We start from the raw sequence: 26,004 nt of genomic DNA, 5'->3' as shown, positions 1-26,004 counted from the left end.
GTGATTCCTGGAAATTGGGACACTATATAAGTACTAGCAATGCTGCCGAACCCAGCTCAAAACTTCTTTGAGGCTGTGTAAAGATCCTGAATCAATCCAAGCTTGAATCACGACTTACTTGGGGAAACACTATCAACAACTCAGTCACCAAGATGAGAAACGTCGATGTTTTTAAAGGAGAATCCACACTGGCCACATGTTAGTGCAGCAGCGCCTTTCAATGTTTAAGAATTCCTTCTTAATTTCAGTGTGTCAATTCAAAGAATCGATTTGGAGTAAAGGGTCATCAAAAATGCTACTTGGTGAAAACCAAAAAAAGTATGACTAATGCATAGACAATCAAAATAAATGCAACCCATGACGCTAATCCATGGTATCGTCCTACAGTGATGGGGCCGCTGCTTTTGACAACAGTCGCTTGGTGGCAAGCATTAGGGAAAGACATTGTGTGGGGGTGAGTTCACACAAGGAAGAGTGAGCAGAAATTGTGTAGAAAGCAATGCCAAAAGGGCTCCATTCTGTCAAACCTGGAAAGTTGCTATTCTGATTGAATATCTTAAGCTGGAAGTGAGACCTACTTTCAGAAAGACTTTGGGCCCTACAGTGGGCGGCGTCCATGTATTCGTACTCACAGGAGGCACATTAGCAAATTACTGTTTTCCATTTTCTGAAATCCTGCAAACATTCCGATCCCAGTTGTTGGAGCGGCCCTTACACATTAACTCGCAACGGCAAATCTATAATTGTAGTATACTCTGGATCTTTTATTATACAGTTAATAAACTGTAGATTACAAACATCATATTGATACTTAATAAAATTTAAGAATTGTGTACACATTTATAAAATCTGGCAATACGAAATGAATTTCAATTCCAAAAGTAGCATTTCAGGTTGATGGCAATATATCGCAATTAGTAGTTTAGTCCAAAAGGGAAGAGTATAGTATGAAAGACAATAACGCGTGTCAACGCTTATTACTGATGACTTTCATCGACGTTCATTTGTGCAATAAAAATAGAACTTCTCTGATTCCTAGTGCTGGGCATTGTGAAGTTCAAATAATGGTATCAGACTTTCTAGCCCTTGCTAGAACTTGGGCTGAATTATTACTGAAGCACAAATCAGATGCTTCCTTGCGATGTCTCGAACTTTTCCCGATAGACTGGGACCAGTAGATGTTGGCAAGATTAGGGCAACCACATAGCAGATGTAGCCAGGACTCGCGGATAATTACAGAGCCTACATTTGAAGTGACCATTCCTCAGAGCCCACAGCGGGTTAAAATCATGAATTGGAAGGGTTAACAGCCTCCTAAATTTTATTAAGAGTGTGATTTGAGGGAGTAATTAAAATCTGGTTGAGGTTTCCTCTTGATATGAGTCATCCAGAGCTGTAAGGAGTGGTTTTTTGGGAATCTGAACAATAGCTCTCTCGAATGACACGAGTAATTTGTGTTTGTCCCCATGTTGACGGGAATAATTAATTACTACGAGTCAATCGAAGATGATTCTAACCAGCTTCATCTTTTACATCGAGTTGTCTTGGCTGCCTGATATTGGAGGGTCTGCTGCGCGCCGAAGGATAGGCAGCTGCTGAAACTTAGAGCTTGCTGAATAGTTTCTTGCTAAAGAACACATCTGGTCCCGTCTACCCTTGGTGGCTTGAACACCTCATTGAGACCATGGTCATGCCATTCTAAACATTTTAGTGCCGCTGCTGGATCGATCACCAAGGAAAAAACATAACTCTTTTCAGCTCATTCCAGTTCAGTTGCCATTGCATCCAACTCCATCCAGCCGCACCCACCTTCAGGTGGTCCTGTAACAAACGCCTCTTGACTGATGAGGAAAGGGACATCAGAAAACTTTTTATTCGTGTTTATTTTTCAAATCAATTTAGTTACTATTTGGCATGTATTTAAAGTCACTTTGCATGTAAACTATTGATTATTCGTCCTCCTAAGAAAAGACGGTTTCAGTTAACACGGAACAATATTGAATCGGCAGCTGCCAAGTTAATAAATACAGTATTAATCAGCAGAAAGACCTGGCTCCGACTCCTTTCCACTGGGCTGGACACCGAACACCTTAGCATGCCCTCATGGGGGATTAGCTACGTCAAGTAAATCTGCACAAGTCCTGTTTGGAAAATCATTCCAATAACTAAGATGTTTAACAATGAAGAACAAATAGTAAAAAAAGGCAGCAGGCCGATGTTTCTGTGAGAATAATGAACGCATGGGTAAAATGGTGGTCTGGACGCCACAGGTTTCTTCGAATAAGAAATCTATGGATTACGTCTTTTGTGATCAAAGTATGAACAGACCATAATATTTCTTCAGCCCTTGCTGATCTGAATACATTTAAATTCTTTGTGGGCGTTCTGATGCAGTATCTAAGAGCAGAACATGACCATATTGTATATACTTTCGAGCAGTTTTCAAATAACTGGTACAAGATCTTAACACTTGGAAAATGCCCATAACAGTGCTAGCCACCAATTGGGATACAATACTCCTATGCTACCAGCCAGATAAAATACCTGCTGCTCTGCTCAAGACTTTAAAAATAATGGCGGGGTTCACACGTGCTCCAGTAAAACATAAAAGTAGTGTATTAACCAATGGCAAGCCTGTATATTTCATAACTATAAACCGGTGGCTAGTCTGGCTCCTAATGTCAGATTAAAAGCTGGCCCTTCAATAATCGCTTTCGGGTTAGCTAGTTTCATCCCTGCCCAGTGTTGGGTTAGTGCCTGGTGGGTAGGTTTTACACATCTACAGAAGATAATGCCATTTTGCGTTGTTTAACCCCATCGATGCTGATGACGAGCTCTGCTCGTCATCACCCACGGGTGGCGTGTGCTGATGACGAGCTGAGCTTGTCATGTATCGCGGTAATTTAAAAAATGCCGCATGTAGGAGAGTAGGGTCTGCAATCCTATGATCACCCAGATTTTTTGCTTCTGTTTCACTGGTTTACGACTTTCTCTGGCTGTGGGCCTGCCAATCAGACCCACAGCCTGGCTGTTCTCTTTCTAAATTACGATATGTACCCTAGGTGCATTTACCAATTGGTACTGGGCCACCTTATCAGACCCTGTAACTCAGGGCATAGGTGTACCCAGGGCCGCCAGGGGCTGCAGCATGTATTATGCCACCCCTGGCTGGCCTCCTAAATTTGACACAACTGGCTGCATGACAGCTGGGGCGAAGTCGTGTAATCACCCTTTGCTTTAGATATAGTAGCTCTATATCTAACCATACAATGGACACCCGAGTCCCTATCAGTCACTCCTATGGCAGGCCTTGACAATCCTGAAGGCAGAGTGCATGGGCTCGCGTGAACTGTGTTCTGGCCCGAGCCGAGCCGGTTGCAGCTTGCGGAGAAAAGACCCAATGGCTGTTCCATGATAACGCGTGCCACATCGGTAACTTCGGTGTCGCGTTATCAAGACATGTCGAGTAAGGTGTCATACGAATCGGGATGCTGCCCTCTCACCAACTCTGGCGACGAGGTTAGCATTCCGCCCTTCTAGAGGGACACGACATGTACGTAACTGTGAACCCCGGTTAAAGTTAACGAAAGCCTCAGCTCCACAAAATGGATGCTGCCACCACAGACACGAGTCTGACCTCCTGCTGCTGGGAGTCCTTCCAGCGAGGAGCGCTTGGACAAAGGGTTTCCTGTCGAGGGCGGTGTTCGCACCGTCCCAGACAGGGTTTGTGTATTCTGGGTAGGTAGGGCTTTTGCGAGAAGGTGACTGCGGAGTGGCACCCCGGTGCTCACTACGCATCTGCCGGTTAGAACCAGTTCCAGGGGCGACAGCCCTGGCCTGGGGAAAGTCCGGCAGGGGAGAGGGGTGTAACTACACCCCTTCCTGGTCCCACCCTTAGGGCAGGACCTAGTCATGTACCCACCCCTTTCTTTAGGATAAAGGCCGGAGCGGGGACCCTTCCAAATTAGATCATCTTTGAATCAAGAATACTTTCTACGAAAGGACTTCAAGACTCTTCTCAAGATTTCTCCCTTGTGGCTAAGGAGTAGTCACCCTGCATCAGCGGGCACCATCTAAGAACTCTGCGGTTTGCTGTAAGTCCTTCCTCAAGGAATCCGACGGCCCAGCTCGACGAGAACCGGCTTCCCTGGCACCTCTGACCTCTACCCCCGTCATCAGCTCAGCTGTGATCTGTGGGTGCGACGAGACCTCGAGGGACCGGCCATCATCAGAACCTGCACGCTCTTAAAAACCAGCACGACCATCGAGGTAACTCTCTGGTGAGTGCTCTGGGGTCCGAGAAGCCCCGACCCTGAGCCGCTCCAGCTCCGAAGTGCAGTCCCCCAGCATCTCCACGATCTGCGTGGGGCCCTTCTGCTCGCTGCTCAGCACGTTGTCTGGTCACTAGCCGCTGGCTTGTGTCCTTCTGTGACGACATCCGAGAATCATCACTGCCGGTCTGGTTGCTCCAGACTGGCCCTTGCTTCCATCTTTTCGAGAAGCACCCCGGACCCTCCTGGTCCACTCAGGACGCCGACAGCGTCATCCGTCGTGGGACAGCTCGCACCTCCACCGTGGTCGCCGACAACGCCTCCTGGTCCGTGAGACTGCAGAGCCTAGCGTCGCCCACTCACCTGGTCGAGGTGACGGCCAACTGGTGCCTTCCTGGTACCCTCTGACTACTGGCTAGTAGTACGAACTTGGTCCCCTCTGCTTTCAGGTTTCATCAATCTCCGATCCAGGCTTGGATCTCTACGAACTATTCATCACTGGTCGCCGGCCAGCAACTCCTTTTCTTCCGGCTCCTGGCTCGTCAGCGAAGACCCCGACGCCTGTAAGACTTGTGCAACCGCAGCCCTCGTGGCTAGGTAACTCGGCATTTCAGTGCCTGCATAGCCTCCTTACTCTAGGGTCCCGAGTCCCTCGCTTCCGACTTGCCTTAACCTTTCCGTGTCCTCGGACACTTGTTTTAATTGTGCACTTAAAGTATTTGCTAAAGAGATTTGGTTTGTGCTAAGTACCCTGTCCTCATAAAGAGTACAGGGCTGTTGTGATTCTTAATAAATATACTGTTTATTTTCATAACACTTGTGTGGTGTCCTTCCACTGGGTGTTCAAGGGGTACATGTGTGGTAAACAGCTGGCTTAACGCGCCCTCTCGAGTCTTTAGCCTTAGACTGCTCGTATCCACGCTACTAGGATAGCTGGTCTATAGGTTGACTTACAACCAAACACCATAAGGGTCGTTGGAACGATACATAGCGGTCGCTAGAATAGCGAACGTTGCATATCGGGCCAACTTCTCACACCGCACAGCGCAAAAATCGCCGCAGCAGCGATGCGGTTAAGACATTTTCTAGGTGGTAACAATTCTGATTCAAACCAGGGTCATTGCTCATCTTATTTCAAGGCTTCAAATAGGTGCAAGAAAGCAAGCGGAAATACCATTGGTCATGCTTGTTCCAGTGCACAGCGTTCTTGACGCTCCAACTTTGGCGGGTTACTCCAGTGTTTCTTGGCATGTTTATAGCAGCGGATTCTTAAACCGTAGGAAAGTACAAGGGTGACAGAAGGTGCAAATAAACACTTGTCAGTTTGACGAACTGATATAACCTTGCGTAAGGGGGGATGACCCCTGGAGTCCTGGACAGCCATGAAAAGTACAAAATCTAGATGAGTGCCTTGACCTACAAATGCATTTGCTACTTTTTACCTTTACCAGTAGAAAAGGACTAAAAGATCATTTTCAAACCTCCCTTTCAATGCAATTAGTTCTTAGTACTCTTGTCCAAGCAGCTTTAGTTCTGATACACTTGTCACCCTCGTATTTCAAAGGCTTTGAACAGTGATTTGGAGTTCATTTGTTTAATCCACTTCCATTTTTTTTAAACAACTAGATTTCTGCAGTATAACATCTGTCTGGCTAACGGCAATAATTTCCCATTAACCATAACGAATTAATTTTGCACCCTTTGATATAGTTGCAAATGTGTTGTGTTTACAGCAAGTAATCTCTCCATTGTGCCCAGAGGGCACCGCATGGATACGGTGCAATTTCGCAAGTTGTGTCCCTTTCGGACTAAGAGCTCCGCAGAAAGCGCCCCCATAACACGCGCCTCAGGCCAGAGCTTACTTCTAAGGTGCCTCGCTTGTTAATTCAGTATCGTCCTCTTCCCCTCTGAACTGCACTGTGGTTAACGTCTAATTCAATACCACTGAATTAAATTTCGAATGAGTAGGAGAAAGTGAGACCGTTATAGGGGTGGGGGAGGAGTGAAGACAAGTGATCCGAGAAGCCCAGGAGATCCAATCACCTGAGCCTGGTTTTGTTAAAAATGGCCTCATCTGGTTTTCTGTTCAAACTTCTCATTTTAACGTTTAATGCTTGAAATGCTTCTGCATTATTTTTACACAGAATTTAGCCTTTTTCTTGATTTCAAGTCTTCATATGATCAGATTTCCCTTCTCGACAAGAAGTTTTGTTTTGGGAACTCTTTCTACATTTACCAGATGTAACTGGTGACACATCTGCCATTCCAACCACGGGGTAAAAACACCCTGCATGGAGGTGTTCATTCCACCCTACATGAAGGCGTTCATTCCACCCTCCATGGAGGCGTTCATTCCACCCTCCATGGAGGCGTTCATTCCACCCTCCATGGAGGCGTTCATTCCACCCTCCATGGAGGCGTTCATTCCACCCTACATGGAGGCGTTCATTCTCGTCCTAGGAGCGGACTGAAATTCATAGAATGCTTTGCTTTTCGGGTTTATCAATGTCCAGCTCCTCCTATTGTGATCCTTTCTGGTGCTAAAGCTCCTTGCCATTGGCTAGGATTTTTGAGAGTGGACAAATCAGTCAGCGTAAGCCTGAGCTGCAAAATTTCCAGTCTTCCACTCCTGAGCCAAACGTCAGAGCTTGGTTGCTACATTCTACGATATGTGCCTGACACTAGATGGCTGTTAATAAACTTTGTAAAGACCCAATTAGTTCAGCCTCAGCACAGCCCGAGAGGACAACACTGGGCAGCATTCGTTTAAGATAAACCCTGATTCCCATAGCATGCATATTATTAGTGCTGTAGAAACGTTCAGGGTCCTATCCTGGCCATAGATGATACCAGAAGCTTCTGGAATTCACTGTTTATCTCTTTTCTTAACCCTAGATCAGTCCTGCCCCCTTCGAGATCTTCTCTGGCTTGCCCTTGAGTGTTATTTGCAGCCTCGTGATCTGAGCTTTTAACCACTACCACCTCTTAGAGTAAGTCTCGGCAGCTCTCCCGTATCACTCTTGGAGAGTTAGGTACGTAAAGGTTATTTTTTATCCAACTGGACTGTAATAGAGTTGGTGGCCTACAGAGTTCAGCAATAGACCACGAGACCCACACAGAATATTGCCCAGTAATTCACAACATCCCCAGGAACCCCGAGGAAGACCGGACACTGGTGGGCAAGAGGCGGAACCCCTACATTGCAGAAAGGAAGCTCTTAATAAAAACCGGGTACCATTTCAGTGGGAGCACCCCTACAGAGGGATTGATGGCCCGTGGGGGAGTGCCAAGTGATAACTGCCCAGAGGGCACGACTAGCAGGTAAGATACCACTGCACACTCCCTCACCAGACCCCTTCCCCTGCTTGAATCTGGTAGTGCCCCTCAGTTCCTTGATGGCTCCTAGCATCAGTGAATCCACTTCTGCAGACTAAAAATAATTTAAGACGATCGAGAGACACATCCTTGGAGCACGAGAATGTGAGTGATTTTGAACTTCAGAAGCCTGGGCTGTAGCACGCGCTTCTCGAGGAGCCGGACTCATCACTGCTCCAACGTACCCACAGGTATAGGCTATAATGACCTCCTCACAACATCACTGCAAGCAATTGAAGCTGACCACGCTTAGAAAGACAGCAGCTCCTCAACTGCAGGGCTTTCTCTTGACAAGATGGAGACCGTCTTGGATTTTAACAGGAAAGGGCGAATAAGTATAAGAGGATACAAGATGAGAGTGATGGGCCTCCATGCAGCTTGGTATCCTCCGAACTCCGAGAGTCTGGGTTCTCCTTTGCGACCTGGCGAGAATATTTGATGTTGAGAAGAGCATGGGCAGCTGGTTGAAAGGCAATCGATAATACTGCTTTGTACAAAGTTTCAGTGACCGTGCCTCCTGGAAAGAGTCTCATAACCTCAAAGGGACTGATCTAAAGCCGCTTGCTTTGGCACCTACCAATTGCAGTCAGATGTGCAGGACAGAAAAGGCGAGTTTAGCAGTTAATTGAGCAGAGGCTTGAAACATGCTAACTTCCCTGGCACCCGGATGAGACTGAATCCCAAGAGACTTTAAAAGGCCACAAACCGTACAAGGAGACAAATGCCCTTAGCAGGCGACTAGGTGGGTAGCAAATGTGCTGACTCAACTGTGAGAGAAGCCTGTCTGGGCCTCTCTGGATGTAGGTGTAGTGGCCCTGTATTTAGTGCAGGCAGAACCTGCAATTGCCTGCAAATTCCCTTGAACTCCAAAGCCTGTCTGAATATGGTGTATGCGAATGGCCACTGACTGGACTCGGACAGTAGAGCCTGCAGGACGATGGTGCATTCCTCACTGTATCTCCTGAGAGTTGCTTTTGTGGAGTCCTTACCCTGATAAGACTCTTAGCAGGTAAGGCTTTTAGGTACGCCATTGCCAAGGTGCAGTGTGTCAAGATGGTAAGGGTTTTGGTAGAGCATGAAGGACGATCTGGCACTACATTTCTTCACACGTTACTTGCTTGGTTTGCTTTAGGTTTACATTGCTTGGTACTACACCGCCTACCAGGAGCATCTTTTGGAGAAACCCTTGTGAGAAATGCTCACTAGCTGAACCAATGTGGATGCAGGTTAGATTTGCTGCTGAGGTTGTATCTGGGAGTGAGCCGTTAAGTCTCTGCCTTGAGGGTTCTCTGCACTACCCTAGGGGTTCTGTTATGGGCTCCGGAGGAGCTGCAGTCTCAGGCCCTTATCAGGTGCACAGATATCCCACCCTGAAGGGTCAATTATGGACACTGAGGAGCAAGCACTGTGGAAGCTGCAGAGCTCGGTCTCTCCTGAAGTGCAAGGCTGGCCTTACCCCAGAGGACAAGGACCTTCACAGATGAGGGGGCAGGCTGTTGTCCACCCTCCTCGAAGTCCTTTCCTCTCAGGCAAGTCTCGTCTCCGGAAAGACATTTTAGAAGGAGGAGGTGTTTTGGGAGATTGTTTCTCTGGGCCACTCCCCGAGACCACCGGGAAGTCTGATGGATTGTAAGAGTATCCTAAGGGAAGTGCCAAGTCGCAAAGTCTCCGGCCGGTCCTCTTTTACACACTCTGGATGTCCAGCTGGGCCCCTGGAGACCAGAAGAAGGGCCGGGCCCTTGGCCTCTCAGTTGAGAAGTACGTAAACTGTTGCCCTTGAAAAGAAGTCACCATGCGAGATACAGTAAGATATCTCTATAGAGACAGCAGAGCACCTCAGTTCCACTGTGCCTGTGCTGGACCCTTGCCTGAGGCGCAGGCTGGAGGGTGGTGAGGCCCGCAGGTAAACTCCAGGCTGAGTCTCTTTTCAAGGAAAGCCAGTGGGGGTTAGATGAGGACTTGGGCAGTGGGCCTGTTCTTTCTAACTTGAGTCACACCCAACCTTCGTCACTATAGACTGCGTCCTCTCCACCTGGATCTATCTGGGTGTGACCCTGACTAACAGACGTTGAATCTGTAGGATTGGTTCCTCATCTCGGAGTGGGTCCTTGAACCATAGGAGCATGTTTTTACCTCCACTTCAAGACGCAGTCTCTTTCCAGCCAGGGCACTATACAGGAAGAACCAGAGAAGCCTATGCGGGTGAGGAGTTTTAAATAGAAACCTGCAGTCTCTAAATCAGTTTTAAAATCAATAAGTGATGTCATTCAGCATAGATATTGTTTCACATACACCAGGGGCCGGCAGAAAAATTCAATACCTGGTGAGGTTGGGCAACAATGGAGGCCACTTCAGTACTGGTACTAAATCTGGATCTATTATAGCAGTGGAAGTCTGACCCACAGCGAAGTGGTAGAGCATGATGAGCTGGGGTAGGGTCAGTCACGTGCTAGCACAGTTCTTTTAAAAGGCCAGTCACTGTAGGTTAAAACCGCTCTCGCGCCGGGTCCAAGAGGTCAGCAGTGCTGAGACAAGTGTAGCTAAAACCGCTCTCGCTTCATGTCTAAACAACACACAACTGTAGGTTAAAACCGCTCTCGCTTCGGGTCTAAACAACACACAACTATAGGTTAAATCCGCTCTCACACCGGGTCTAAACAACACACAACTGTAGGTTAAAACCGCTCTCAAACCGGGTCTAAGAGGTCAGCAGTGCTGAGACACAAGTGTAGGTTAAAAACTCTCGCTTCGGATCTAAACACACAACTGTAGGTTAAAACTGCTCTCACACCGTGTCTAAGAAGTTAGCAGTGCTGAGACACAAGTGTAGGTTAAAACCGCTCACACCGGGTCTAAACAACACACAACTATAGGTTAAATCCGCTCTCACACCGGGTCTAAACAACACACAACTATAGGTTAAATCCGCTCTCACACCGGGTCTAAACAACACACAACTATAGGTAAAATCCGCTCTCACACCGGGTCTAAACAACACACAACTGTAGGTTAAAACCGCTCTCACACCGGGTTCAAGGGGTCAGCAGTTCTGAGACGCATTAAGCGGCATATCAGACCTGTGCTTTCAAGTCTGCATGGCGATGAGAGTGGGTCACATGTCAGGCACCTCTGAATGGTGTTGGGTTGCAGCACAGTTGCTCGTGTTGCTGACTGATGTCAAGGGGTGCAGCAGACAGACGTTTTTTTCCAGGAGTATACCTTTATTCCAGTTGCCTATCTTCAATCTGTCATTAGTAGCTCTGACGGGACCCCCCTCGTCCGGGGCGAGGGGAGGGTGGGTTGTTCATATCCTGGTAACATCCACACTGGTTTTGTTTTTTTTTTTTTAAACCTTTATTTTCGTAAACACAGTACACAGCGTCTGCCTACAACCACTGCGGGCCGGCCGCTATGACAACATACAACCATTCTGGGGTACCTTGCGCTGCAACAAATAAAAGATAAGAACACTACGATGGATTTGCAAGGAGCCACAGGAAAAGGATAAAGAGGGTTTCATTTTATGTTTTTGACGAATCGTCCTAAAGTCAGACAGGGTAGCTGAGTGGGCGAGCCACATGAAGGATATCCACAAGTTATACATCGCTAACAAAAGATTGGCGTGAATCATTTACAATAAGGATACACAAGCACAGAAATAGATGTCGCCCCAATTAGCGCCCGCCCAATCAATATATAACATCAGGAGTTACAGTCTAGCTTGTCTACAGGTATGGTAGGATATGGAAGGGTTCATTATATAGCGACAATAAAGGATCCAACGACATATAAGAAGGACACTTATTATATGGGAAAAGTCATGACAGGATATGCGCCCTCAAACGATAGTGGAAAAAGGAAGGAAAAGCAAGTTCTGTAAGCATTCAATGACTATGTAGTAAAATCGATATCTGGATAATGGGATCAATAAACCATGTGATAAAGACATAGACGCAAACCACAAAAAAGTCCCGTGAAGAACCAAACCCAACCTCCCGTCTGACCCGAAATATATAGGAAGAGAGAGAAATAAGAATAAAGATAAGAAGAAGGCCATAGAAACAAAAAGAGAAAGGAATAAAGACCCATCCCCCCCCCACCCTGCACGTCGAAGAGGCTACGGCCCACCCCCCCCTACTAACGTGCCTGTCGCCCCAAGAGTACCCACATAAGGGAAAGACGGGGGAAAGACAACCCCCGAAGAAGAAGGAAGAGCGGAGGAGGGCCAGATAAAACAAACAAGCAATCAACGGATTCACCCTCGGCCGCCCCTCCCCCGACCCCAACCCGACACCGCACCAACGTTCACCTCCCCAGCTGTCCATGGTAATCACCAGCATTGTCCGCAGCAGAACGAAGTAAAGAAAGAGAAAACATCTTCAACCTTGTCCCTGTCGTTCCAGCCAGTCAATGAAGTCCAGTCGAGCAGCAGCCATCTTAGACGTAACCGAGCCAAACACCATCCACAGTGGTCTGTCCAACGTGAAGCCAAACCGGGCAGAACTACCCAGTAACGGTGGAAACACAGGAGCAATACCTGAGAGTTGACCGGCCAGGACCATAGCAACAACCCCATAATGAGACAAAGGGACCCACCGAGGGGCCACAAAGTAGATCCAAAGCATGGTGTCCAAAAAGAAACCTCCAGCCGACGGATAGGATCTAGAGTCCCGCAACTCGTCACATCCTGACTGGGTAGTGCGGCGGCCACTATCCCCGGGGGCGTCCAGTGCTGTTACATACGTCTGGGTAGACAGGGAGCCATCGTCGAGCACAGGATGGGGCAAGGCGCACAGAGCATGACGAGCAGCGTCGCCAAGCGGGAGCCCAGCAGGCAGTATAGTATCCAGTCGGTCCTCTAGGACCTGGGCATTGAAACACATAAAAGCTCGCAGGTTATTCAGAGCGCCCAGAACAGCAGCAATCCCAAGAGGTTCCTCTGTAGAAGTTTCATGCACCCGGAGGGCGCCGCCATATTGCCGTCTTCGCATATGTCCACCGGTGCCCATCGCAATAGCAGTGTTAGATCCACGAGGTACTGGAGCCGCGGAGTTGGTAACCGCAATCTGTCCCTGGCTACCAAGAACCAGCCACAATGTGCATGCACCTTAATGAGCTCTCTGATCAGTCCTCCAGGGTCGGCAGTCCCTAAATATTAAGCGCTCGGTGAAAGAAGGCACTCACCGTAGCGCTAAAGAACAATTAGGCTCCCAGTGCCAGCCACAAGTTAACAAAGCGCCGGCAACAATTGCAGGCAGTAAGTGTAGAGGTGCGCAGGGCCGGGCGGTACACTGTAGCAAGGAAGGAATTGCAACAGTAACTCGCCAGTCACCGATCTCTCCGCTGCAAGCATCCACAGCTGCCGAGTTATGGGGCAGCCGTCTCCGGGAACAAAGACCCGGTCGCCCACGCACCACGCTGGAAGGAAAGTAGGGAGTTATCGCCAGTTCTGCCGCAGGATATTCAGCGGGGAGCACACCATCGGAATCAGGATCGCCACCCGATTCCGAAACACCGACGCGTTACCAGGATGGATGCCAGGATCAGCGGTGTGTCGGAAAGAAAGCGGGCGGGTCGGCGGAGCCGAGGAGTCAGGCGGCCATCATGGTTGCAGGCTGATCCACACTGGTTTTAAAGATTTTTGTTCCGACACAAAGCAACACTGATTTAGTTTTCTGGAAAATAGAGCCTTTACTCACCGTTAAAAGGTTAAAAAGCTCCTACTTAGGTGTCTGCCTTTTTAAGGTACAGAATTGCCCCCTTTCTTCTACCAAACAACCCCCTAGACTCTCCTTAAGAACAGACTGTGATATTCTGGTGAGCAGCCGAATGCTCATGGAATGTCCCATTTCCAAGGGTGAAAGCATATTAGCCGATACATATCATTGGAACTGTTAAACTCAGATTTCCGGGCCACCTGTAACGAGGGCTTTTTAGTTTCCCCCCTGATAGTTCTATGAAACCTTTGCATCATACTTTGTCTGGGCAGTTCTTCTGCTTGGTTTCCATAGCAATGTGCAATAAAGTTTAACATATGGACCAAGGGATCATTTATATTTTAAAACAAACCTAGTGATTCAAAATTACCTATCTTCTCTATCGTACAGTAACACTTCAAAATAATTAAACAATTGGTTAAACTGTGTATTACAATTGTGGCTTCGCTCAATTGCGTATTTCATGATGGCCACATGTTCTTTCATTGGAGCTCTGATAATGAACCACTTTGCTTTGAACATCGGCTTCCCTATGCTTGCATCCTCTCTTCCCTCTCATACCATCAGGGTGTGACTTTAGAGCCTTTGCAACTCACTTGGGAGTCTGTTTTACATGAAGTATATCCATAGTTTCTCAAGGAAACCACGTTTCCACAAATTTAAGTTCCTTTGGATAGTAGAACTTCTATCACTAGCCCTTACATTTGAACAGCCACTCTCAGTTAGAGCTGAAGTAGGGTGTTTTACTGGAAGCATGTAAAATCCAGGTACTCTTTCATACTCTTTGGAAACGATGTGTCCACATTTTGTATCCAAGGGGGTTCTTGTTTCCTCAAACGTTTTGCAGTGCCATCTTTCAAGTCCGGCCTGGTTCAACTCCTGAGCAGTGGACCTGCGGTTGAACCAGTTTCAGTCAAGAGTTGGGTCACTGAGGACTCTGCACTTGCGCTCCGTCCTACGTTTGTGCTATGAGGGTTTGCTTCTGCGTGTGACCCCCTATGGGTTGGGACTGGATTATCATTGTTAGAATATCACATAATATTGTGTCTTAAAAATCATTTGAAAATGTCGCCGCATGGGACAATGTATTTGTAAATGAAATTTAGGACACCATATGTATATCCGGCGATATTTCTGTGTATGATATTCTGCCAGACAACCCCCCTCTTCCCACCAAGGGACATTTATTGGTCTATCCCAATTCATGAGACGCAGGTGGTGGCCATTCTTAATGGATGGAAGTGTGTCATCCTCAATGGCAGTGTTACTGCACGCCGTGTACACGAGCGTTGCATTTTCTTACATTCTTAAATGTCTGTGTCACTTATTTAAAATGTCTGTAGATCCAGCACGAGTGTTAATATCATATTTTATGTCTTATCCCGAACTAAAAGATTTTGTCTTAAGAGGATAGTTACCCATAATTTTTAAACAGTTTCCAAAGACTTACTCTGATGTTTCCCTTCCCTGCTACTTGAGGCAAGGCAACCCCTCTCTCGACTCAATTTTCAGCTACACTCACTCCACTCTCGCCAGCCAGTATCCTCTGCCTACATATCTCTCACACTGACAATGAACTTGCTTCATTAGTGTTGCCTGCCCTGATAGGTCACCTCACATGTATATATTAGCAAATTAGGTTTTCAAACTTCAGGTAAAATTGATTGCCAATATAATGTTTTATCTCTGTTAATAGGATTGTTATATACAACATTGATAGAATTTTCTCTGTCAGAGGGACTGCAGAGGGGACATACACCACATTTAACTATTTCCCATATCCAAACACATCACCTACTACTGTAAATAATTTAAAATATTCTGGGATACTATATTTTAGGTGTTAGTACAATTGTTGCTCAAAATATTGCTACGCGTGTGATAGGCCCAAACTCGCCCCATTGCTGTTACCCTGCTGCTAATAATAAATCTCCTCGGAATAAACAAGCATCGGAAAGCCAATAGGTCTCGCATTTGGGACCTATTGTCTTTGCCAGTGGTTTTTAGCGATGATACATATCATCCACACATGGATGAACCTGCAAAATAATGGGGCACTATAATACAAGAGAGCAGCGTAGATCGTGGGGGCAGAAGAAAAGCACACGAGTGAGCGAAAGAGCAACATGGAGCTGTAGGGTGAATCACATAGGTGAGAAAAGAACGAATGGGGGTGAAGCTCCCTAGGGTGAGCACTTCACATAGGGAGCAGGGAGAGAAGCACATGGGTGAGAGAGAGCAATACAGATCTGCAGAGAAATACACGAGGGAGACAGCTGAAAAACACATTCACTCTTGTGGATTGCTTAAACAGAAGACAAACATTAGTGCCTGAAAAGTAAGCAGTGGAAGGACACAAGTAATGTGGATGTGCTCCAGGGGAGGAACAAAGACAAGAAGAGGAAGGGATGTCTGCCCAAGCTAACCAATTGAACGCAAGTAAATGTCAGTCAGCCTTTTTGCCAGCATTGTGTTCTGTCTGGTAGGCAAGACCTAAAACACTGCTCCCAACACCAGAATTACAATTACTTGACAAGCTCCTGTCATGGAGTATCATCAAGTACAACTTGTGATGCCGCCAGTCCTCACTACGCTAAAACTGCTTACATCAAAAGTCACCAATAGTCCCCCTTTTGTAGTTTCCTGAAAAAGTTATTTTATGTGAGAAAAGTGCTCCCTCCTTGCACCATCTCCTGCTTGGTATAAACGTACAAATTCAGTGTCACGGTCACATTCTCCTCCCACTGCAGACCAGACAGCGTCCCGGAGTGGTACTCAAATTCTTACACCCATAGTTAAATGGGATCGGAATCACACTGGGCCACGTGCAGAGCAAAGAACCTGACGCCACTCAATTACATCCATTAACAACCAACTCTGGTAGTTGGAGCCGCAGTGTTCACCAAATCACGTTCCAATGAGGAACCCCTCGCTGAGCACCTATATGATCACCAGGAAGGTCACCGCAAGCAGGCTGCTCGCCTTCATTCATTCAGGGCCACGTGAGGGTACATTGCACTGAGGCCCTTACCCCTCACTTGTTGAAGTCACACATTGGCCTTCTGCGCAGTGAGGGACTTCGCCTGAAGCCATATCACTCGGTGCATTTCCTTCAGGGAGGCCCCCATCTCCACCAGGCAGACCAGGACGCACGAGGCCGCAGCCACGAGCATGAAAAGGTTAAACACGTTCTTGGCACTGGCGCCATGAATGAGGCAGGCCACGTGCTCCTCGCACAGGCCCAGCTCGCACGTGACAGCACTTGGCCATAACAGGCTGCCGTACAGCCTGCTGAACGTGATGACGAAGGTGCACTCAAGGACGGCCTTAGCCAGGAGGAACAGGAAGTGCAGCCGGATCTGGCCCACTCTGTTCCGGAAGGGGTCCCAGCGGGCCTTGGCGGAGCTGTCTTGACGGGTGTAGTGGCTGAGTGCCAGGGCATGCGTGAACAACACCACCAGCTGCAGCAGGAACAGGTTGAACGGGGACACCGGAGAGAAGGCGTCGAGGCAGCCGCTGCGGCAGATCTCGCGAGACGAGTTGCAGATGAAGTCGCTCTCTTCGTCCCTCCACGTGGTCTTTGCTCCGATGGCCAAGGCTCCCAGTCGAAGGCAGAAAAAGACGGCCAGGCTGGCGCGGCCCACGCGGGATGTGAGGATACTGGCACCACTCAGGAGGCAGCTCATGGTCTCAGCTTCCATGGCAGTGATTCCAGCCGAGGGCAGCACTCGACTCCTGGAGGATGAAAAAAGGGCAACTTAGACTGTTAAAAAGTAGCACAAGGTGTCAAGGCTCAGAACAGCACAAAACAACCAGCGCTCTGCTGCGCGACGTAGAATGTTAGAGAGAAGCCCAGAACAGCACGGCACACAGCCCTCGTGTATGATTTAGACTGTTAGGAGCAGCAACTTAGACTATCAGAGAGCATCGCGTGGTACGGTGCAGAGGACAGCAGCACCAAACACAGCACTCTGATGCATACATTATTAGTTTGTTAGATTGCAGCGCACGGAGTATTGGAATGAACCGTACCTGACCGAGTGTCTTTTTTTACAAAATGAAAGGGAATGTTTTTTCATAAATCAAAAAAGTAGGGACTCCTTATGCCCCTCTGATCCGCACACTTCGACTTCTGCCTTGCACCATAGTGCACGGGCGCCTCTGCTGCATGCAGTATTGGTTTTGTGCAGGACGGGGCACCTTCCTGCACAAAAACAAGCCTACGAGGTGTTTTCCTCTTTCTAAGCAGCACACACAGAATGGAAACAACGAGGAGAAATGAACATATGTCTCATTCCGCCTCACCTTGGAGGGGACAGATCTGACGCGACCCTGGGTAGACCTCACTTTGTAAATCCTGGGCAGCATCAAATTCCATGAGTGTTGCGTGGGAAAATCCACCCCAACGTCCATGGAACGCCTCCCAGGTGCAGAGCAAGGCAACGCAGCGATGTGCGCTGCGTTGTCTTACTCTTGATTTATGAGGTCATTGAAAGCCGCGCAGGGAGGCTCTGTGCGGCTTCATGAATCGAAATGAGAGCCCTGCGTCGCGCATACACCACCTTACGCGGTGCCAAAGTGACGCAGGGCTCTGATAAAGGAGCCCCACAGTACCTAGCACTCTGATCAACGGCCTACGCTGATGGTGACTAGTATATTGTGCTAAGGCAGGGGAAGCAGCACTTCACACGTATCGCACTCCGGAATAGCCCAGAATGGAATTGCGCTCTCGAATGAACTGAAGCTCACTTGCCTGGCAGAGACGGCGTCCACACTGGACCTCATTCTCAGAAAGACAGCACTCTCACATTGACAGCACTCTCACATTGACAGCACTCTCACATTGACAGCACTCTCACAGCAACGCTCTGAAACAGTGATTCAATGTCACATTGGAGGAAACTGGCTCTGTATATACTATACGAAATTAAGGTCCAGTGGATCCCCAGAGGTGGAGCAGAGGCTAAATTAGATCATCATTAACAGCTCTTTTGAGCAGTTAGTCTTATCAGGAGGGTGTTTTATTGTATTCACTCAATTAAGCCCAAAGGCACACACTCCCAGAATCCAGACCAATTGGGCAAGTATAAAAAAGGTATACTTAAGTTTAATTTCTAGAACCAAGCAGGACTTGGCACAGGTAAGTAAAATATACTTTCAAATGCAAAACTTAACAGGGAAATAAATGCAGTTGTGAATCGAATTGTAATTGTTACAGGTTTGTATTTGCTTTTAAAACAGTTTAGAATACAAAGAACTTACTTTTGCATTACTTTTGAATTGCATCGACGACCCGGGGTGATATTCCTAGATATCGTACCGCGGATCCTACAATACCAAGGTAAGTAAGACACTTTTTGGTTTAAAGAAAGTTACTTTGGTTTTCATACAAAAAGTCAGTTCAACACAGAAAATTTTTGGAACAAAAATCATTACATTGGTTCCTATAGGAGGAAAGAAAGTTATTGGTTTGGAGGTAAGTAGAGCAGCTTTTGGGGGTTAGAACCAAGGCTCTCCAAGATTCAGTTAGGCACCTCAAATTGCATCGCCCTCTGCACGGGGTGGCGGGTGCAGAGTGCAGGGGCTCAGTGGGGCTAAGGCGGCCTTTGGTCAGAGGCTGCTTACGAGCAGACCGCTCGGGCGTGGGAGCCAAGCTCCTGGTATTAGGATCAGCCCTGTAGGGGTCAACAAGCAGCACAGCTGCACCACCAGCGGCACGGGGAGGCCAGGTGCAGAGGGCCAAGAAGAAGACATGCGGGTTGCAATGGAGATCTATTGTTTGAAGAAAAGGCTGCAGGTTTGGGAAAGGAGGTTTCCTGAAAGTGACTACCTACGTCAGCGTTGCCTTTAGGCGTCAGATTTTCTTACCAGCTCAGGACGCGGTCGGGGGCGTTCAAGGAGAGGCTGCAGGCATCGTTCAGGACCTCAAGGTAGGTCAGGGATCACCAGATCCCCGGCCAGGATCTCTGGGGTGACCTCCTCGTAGTGTTGGGCCTCTCGAACTCAGGACATGTGCGTCAGGTGCAGAACCGTGGAGCTGCCTGGATCCGGGTTCTGTTTTGGAGTCTTTGTTGAGCAAATCTGGTGCTCACTGGAGACAGATTCTATCAGAGTAGTGCAGGGCAGGTCCTCTGGGTTCTGGGGGGCTGCTGGACATGGGTTTCGCTGTAAGCAGTTCGGAGTTTGGATAAGCCAGTAGGACTGAGGCCAAAGCAGATGATGTCCTCTTCTTCCTGGGCCTGCACGGCTCTTCAGTCCTTCTTCTTTCTTCCTTGAATATAAGGAGGCAAGGGTCAGGGTAGCCCCTAAATACTAAACTTAGGGGCGTTACAGGGATGTGCAGGTCAGAACTTATAGGTCCCTTCCTTGGTGTTAGTACACCCCCTCTAATGCCTCCCTCCAGTGGGAGAGGGGCAGGAACCTCTCTCTAATTTGCCGGGTCACCTTATCTTCCAGATGGAGGGGATTGAAATGTGTGCTTCACCTTGCCTCCCCCACCTGGGGTTGGCAAAGGTGGGCACACCTCTCTTGCTCACTTTTGTTTTCCTGCTCGCTGATTCTCCCGCCCAAAGTGGGGGTCCGGATCGGTGGGTGCAATTGCTGGGGGCAGCAAAAAGAAGGGACAGCTCACAATGGCGGTAGGCTTATGAAGCTTCCCCTTCATGGTCCCAGCCCGCGAAGGACGACGCCTCTGCCCAGGGTGGGCTTTGTTTCTGTACTCAGAACGGTGGCTTTCCATCCAGGGGTCCAGAAAGCTGTCTGGTGGTGGCAAATGGCGGGCAGCCATTCAGGAACCACACCAGGGGTGGTAGTTTTTCAGGGGGCATCTCTAAGATGCCCTCTGAGTGCATTTTGTAATGAATCCAGCACTGGCATCAGTGTGAGTTTATTATGCTGAGACGTTTGCTACCAAACTTCCCAGAATTCAGTAAAGCCACCATGCAGCTTTGGGGTTTGTAATGACAAACTCCCAGCACCATATACTCTTAATGGCAGCACTGCACTTACAATGCCTAAGAATGGACCTAGAGACTGTAGGGGTACAGGACTCATGCCCCTGTACCCTCACCACTGGTATAGCGCACCCAGCGAGAGGGGTGACTGACCTATGCCAGTGCAGTGGATTGCAGGCATGGCACACAGGGATGTGCGCTGTGTCGACTCTCCACTTTTCTGTGCGCCCAAACACGCAGCCTGCGAAGGCAGTGTGTGGGTGTTAAGGCTTCTAAGGGTGTCACAATATGCGCTGCAGCCCTCAGAGGCCTTCCCTGGTCACAGTGCCCTGGGTACCCTCGGTACCTTTGACAAGGGGCTGACCTGTGCCAGAGTTGTGCCAATTGTGGGTACAATTGTACAGCTTTGGGAAAAAACACAGGCCAGTGGAACCTGATGGGTGGGGCACATCAATTCAAAGTGCCAGAAGCGTCAGGCAGAAAGTGGGTGGTAACCATGTAAGAGGGGCCCTTTCCTGCACTCATGCCTTACAAACGCGCACTCTTATGGCATAGCGCCCGCAAGAAGAGCAAACAGAAAGAGAGCGCACGCTCTGAGACTGCCCCCCTCTGCCACGAACGGCGCTTCCACAGTGAGAGCACTCCCCAGTCTCTGGCTCGCAATATTCACACTGCGCTCGAACCAGCCCTCTGCCACGAACGGCGCTTTCACAGTCTCTGGCACGCGGCACTCACACGCGTGGACTCACCTGACTCGGTGCCCGCAGGTGCAGCTCCGGCCTGTCGGCCTCGTGTCCTTCACTCCACGCAGGAATCCCCTCTCCGAGTGCCTGGGTCCCCTCTCGCTGCTGTGACCCCCTCTTCTCCTCTGGGCCCCTGGGTCCCCTCTCCCCTGGGTGCCTGGGTCCTCTCTTGCTCTGGGCCCTCTCCCCTGGGTACCTGGGCCCCCTCTTGCTGCTGGGGCCCTCTCTTCTCCTCTGAGCCCCTGGGTCCCCTCTCCTCTGGGCCCCTGGGTCTCCTCTCCTCTCTGTCCTTCCTCTTGTGAGCCCTCCCTGCCCTCGCCTCCCTCCTCTCTCCCCCTCGGCCCCGGCAGGTGTGTGGCCGCCGCCGCCTTCCTGCTGTTTGATGGTAAATACCAGATGCTGAGCGTCAGGTGAGGGGAGGGGGGGGGGGGGCAGGGGTGGGGCTGGCTGAAGATGCGGATTACCCTGGACCGCGCCTCTGCAGGATGGGGCCCAGGGCTGGCTCTGTCCGGAACGCTCCTGGGGAGGGGGAGGGGGAGGGGGAGGGGGGGGGGGGTGTACGCCTGGCCCTGGGTCACCGCTTTTGACACAGAGTTCCTTGTGTTTCCCGCAGTTTATAAATTGTAATCCTTGTCCTGTAGCACAGTGAGCCATGAAGGACACGTCACTCCTGCACCCTGTAACCCTGCCTCATGTAACGCATCGTGTACACTGGTTTACACATGTTCATGATTTATTGTCAATGTATAATGTGTGCGTTACGTAAAGCGCTCTGACACCTGCTTTGGGTTGCGTAGCGCTATCAAAGAAATAAAACAGTGTTATTGAAATTGTTATTCTAGGCAGGGAGGACGGCGTCCACCCGTGAAAAGACAGGGTGGACGCCGTGTACCCCCCTACTTGTGCCCTGGTCACAACTCCTGAGGCGAGCAGCATATGGATTTGCGTATGCACAGCACCATGGGCGAGAGCCGGGTAAGACAGGGCCCTACGTAGAGCCATGGCGCTCTATCTCCAGCACGGCGCTCTATCTCCAGCACGGCACTCTGCTTCCAGCACGGCGCTCTGTCTCCAGCACGGCGCTCCGTCTCCAGCACAGCGCTCTGCTTCCAGCACGGCACTCTGCTTCCAGCACGGCGCTCTGTCTCCAGCACGGCGCTCTATCTCCAGCACGGCACTCTGCTTCCAGCACGGCGCTCTGTCTCCAGCACGGCGCTCTATCTCCAGCACGGCACTCTGCTTCCAGCACGGCGCTCTGTCTCTAGCACAGCGCTCCGTCTCCAGCACGGCGCTCTGCTTCCAGCACGGCACTCTGCTTCCAGCACGGCGCTCTGTCTCCAGCACGGCGCTCTATCTCCAGCACGGCACTCTGCTTCCAGCACGGCGCTCTGTCTCCAGCACGGCGCTCTATCTCCAGCACGGCACTCTGCTTCCAGCACGGCGCTCTGTCTCTAGCACAGCGCTCTATCTCCAGCACGGCGCTCTATCTCCAGCACGGCGCTCCGTCTCCAGCACGGCGCTCTGCTTCCAGCACGGCGCTCTGTCTCCAGCACGGCGCTCCGTCTCCAGCACGGCGCTCTGTCTCCAGCACGGCGCTCCGTCTCCAGCACGGCGCTCTGCGTCCTGCACAGCGCTCTGTCTCCAGCACGGCGCTCCGTCTCCAGCACGGCGCTCTGCTTCCAGCACGGCGCTCCGTCTCCAGCACGGCGCTCTGCTTCCAGCACGGCGCTCCGTCTCCAGCACGGCGCTCTGCGTCCTGCACAGCGCTCTGTCTCTAGCACAGCGCTCTGTCTCCAGCACGGCGCTCTACCTCCAGCACGGCGCTCTGCCTCCAGCACGGCGCTCTGTCTCCAGCACGGCGCTCTGTCTCCAGCACGGCGCTCTACCTCCAGCACGGCGCTCTGCCTCCAGCACGGCGCTCTGTCTCCAGCACGGCGCTCTGTCTCCAGCACGGCGCTCTACCTCCAGCACGGCGCTCTGCCTCCAGCACGGCGCTCTGTCTCCAGCACGGCGCTCTGTCTCCAGCACGGCGCTCTATCTCCAGCACAACGCTCTGTCTCCAGCACAGCGCTCTGTCTCCAGCACGGCGCTATGTCTCCAGCACGGCGCTCCATCTCCAGCCCAGCGCTCTGTCTCCAGCACGGCGCTCTGTCTCCAGCACAGCGCTCCGTCTCCAGCACGGCGCTCCGTCTCCAGCACGGCGCTCTATCTCCAGCACAACGCTCTGTCTCTAGCACAGCGCTCTGTCTCCAGCACGGCGCTCTGCCTCCAGCACGGCGCTCCGTCTCCAGCACGGCGCTCTACCTCCAGCACGGCGCTCTGCCTCCTGCACAGCGCTCTGTCTCCAGCACAGCGCTTTGTCTCCAGCACGGCGCTCTGCGTCCAGAACGGCGCTCTGTCTCCAGCACGGCGCTCTGTCTCCAGCACATCGCTCTGTCTCCAGCACGGCGCTCTGCGTCCAGCACGGCGCTCTGTCTCCAGCACGGCGCTCTGTCTCCAGCACATCGCTCTGTCTCCAGCACGGCGCTCTGCGTCCAGCACGGCGCTCTGTCTCCAGCACGGCGCTCTGTCTCCAGCACAACGCTCTGTCTCCTGCACAGCGCTCCGTCTCCAGCACAACGCTCTATCTCCAGCACAGCGCTCTGTCTCCAGCACGGCGCTCTGCCTCCAGCACGGCGCTCCGTCTCCAGCACGGCGCTCTACCTCCAGCACGGCGCTCTGCCTCCAGCACGGCGCTCTGTCTCCAGCACGGCGCTCTGTCTCCAGCACGGCGCTCTATCTCCAGCACAACGCTCTGTCTCCAGCACAGCGCTCTGTCTCCAGCACAGCGCTATGTCTCCAGCACGGCGCTCCATCTCCAGCCCAGCGCTCTGTCTCCAGCACGGCGCTATGTCTCCAGCACGGCGCTCCATCTCCAGCCCAGCGCTCTGTCTCCAGCACGGCGCTCTGTCTCCAGCACAGCGCTCCGTCTCCAGCACGGCGCTCCGTCTCCAGCACGGCGCTCTATCTCCAGCACAACGCTCTGTCTCTAGCACAGCGCTCTGTCTCCAGCACGGCGCTCTGTCTCCAGCACGGCGCTCTGTCTCCAGCACGGCGCTCCATCTCCAGCACAGCGCTATGTCTCCAGCACAGCGCTCCGTCTCCAGCACGGCGCTCCGTCTCCAGCACGGCGCTCTATCTCCAGCACAACGCTCTGTCTCCAGCACGGCGCTCTGTCTCCAGCACGGCGCTCTGTCTCCAGCACGGCGCTCTGTCTCCAGCACAGCGCTCCGTCTCCAGCACGGCGCTCTGTCTCCAGCACGGCGCTCCATCTCCAGCACAGCGCTATGTCTCCAGCACAGCGCTCCGTCTCCAGCACAGCGCTCCGTCTCCAGCACGGCGCTCTATCTCCAGCACAACGCTCTGTCTCTAGCACAGCGCTCCGTCTCCAGCACGGCGCTCTGTCTCCAGCACGGCGCTCTGTCTCCAGCACAGCGCTTTGTCTCCAGCACGGCGCTCTGCGTCCAGAACGGCGCTCTGTCTCCAGCACGGCGCTCTGTCTCCAGCACATCGCTCTGTCTCCAGCACGGCGCTCTGCGTCCAGCACGGCGCTCTGTCTCCAGCACGGCGCTCTGTCTCCAGCACATCGCTCTGTCTCCAGCACGGCGCTCTGCGTCCAGCACGGCGCTCTGTCTCCAGCACGGCGCTCTGTCTCCAGCACAACGCTCTGTCTCCTGCACAGCGCTCCGTCTCCAGCACAACGCTCTATCTCCAGCACAGCGCTCTGTCTCCAGCACGGCGCTCTGCCTCCAGCACGGCGCTCCGTCTCCAGCACGGCGCTCTACCTCCAGCACGGCGCTCTGCCTCCAGCACGGCGCTCTGTCTCCAGCACGGCGCTCTGTCTCCAGCACGGCGCTCTATCTCCAGCACAACGCTCTGTCTCCAGCACAGCGCTCTGTCTCCAGCACAGCGCTATGTCTCCAGCACGGCGCTCCATCTCCAGCCCAGCGCTCTGTCTCCAGCACGGCGCTATGTCTCCAGCACGGCGCTCCATCTCCAGCCCAGCGCTCTGTCTCCAGCACGGCGCTCTGTCTCCAGCACAGCGCTCCGTCTCCAGCACGGCGCTCCGTCTCCAGCACGGCGCTCTATCTCCAGCACAACGCTCTGTCTCTAGCACAGCGCTCTGTCTCCAGCACGGCGCTCTGTCTCCAGCACGGCGCTCTGTCTCCAGCACGGCGCTCCATCTCCAGCACAGCGCTATGTCTCCAGCACAGCGCTCCGTCTCCAGCACGGCGCTCCGTCTCCAGCACGGCGCTCTATCTCCAGCACAACGCTCTGTCTCCAGCACGGCGCTCTGTCTCCAGCACGGCGCTCTGTCTCCAGCACGGCGCTCTGTCTCCAGCACAGCGCTCCGTCTCCAGCACGGCGCTCTGTCTCCAGCACGGCGCTCCATCTCCAGCACAGCGCTATGTCTCCAGCACAGCGCTCCGTCTCCAGCACAGCGCTCCGTCTCCAGCACGGCGCTCTATCTCCAGCACAACGCTCTGTCTCTAGCACAGCGCTCCGTCTCCAGCATGGCGCTCTGTCTCCAGCACAGCGCTCTGTCTCCAGCACGGCACTCTGCGTCCAGCACAGCGCTCTGTCTCCAGCACAGCGCTTTGTCTCCAGCACGGCGCTCTGTCTCCAGCACGGCGCTCTGTCTCCAGCATGGCGCTCTGTCTCCAGCATGGCGCTCTGTCTCCAGCATGGCGCTCTGTCTCCAGCACAGCGCTCTGTCTCCAGCACGGCGCTCTGTCTCCAGCACGGCGCTCTGTCTCCAGCATATCGCTCTGTCTCCAGCACGGTGCTCTGCGTCCAGAACAGCGCTCTGTCTCCAGCACGACGCTCTGTCTCCAGCACATCGCTCTGTCTCCAGCACGGCGCTCTGCGTCCAGCACGGCGCTCTGTCTCCAGCACGGCGCTCTGT

General features: G+C 51.5%; 1 protein-coding gene across 1 annotated transcript; it reads right to left on the bottom strand.

Moving 5' to 3' along the window:
- Positions 1–16,400: 16,400 nt before the first annotated feature.
- LOC147673002 (gap junction beta-4 protein-like) lies at positions 16,401–21,198 on the bottom strand. Its single transcript, XM_086946305.1, has 2 exons — positions 21,066–21,198; positions 16,401–17,098 (listed from the first exon to the last, which is right to left on the bottom strand). Exon 2 carries the CDS (start codon positions 17,062–17,064, stop codon positions 16,411–16,413), a length of 654 nt encoding a protein of 217 aa, XP_086802431.1. The 5' UTR covers positions 17,065–17,098; positions 21,066–21,198; the 3' UTR covers positions 16,401–16,410.
- Between the last annotated feature and the right edge of the window lie 4,806 nt (positions 21,199–26,004).

The sequence above is a fragment of the Lissotriton vulgaris genome, chromosome 12 (genome assembly GCF_964263255.1).
Source record: "Lissotriton vulgaris chromosome 12, aLisVul1.2, whole genome shotgun sequence".
NCBI classification, from domain to species: Eukaryota; Metazoa; Chordata; class Amphibia; order Caudata; family Salamandridae; genus Lissotriton; species Lissotriton vulgaris.
Note: the sequence above shows the minus strand (reverse complement) of the source record. Positions and strands in the feature narration are given on the sequence as shown.

Excerpts from the sequence above, each read along its gene's own strand:
- LOC147673002 (XM_086946305.1), bottom strand. The coding sequence starts at position 17,064 with ATGGAAGCTGAGACCATGAGCTGCCTCCTGAGTGGTGCCAGTATCCTC.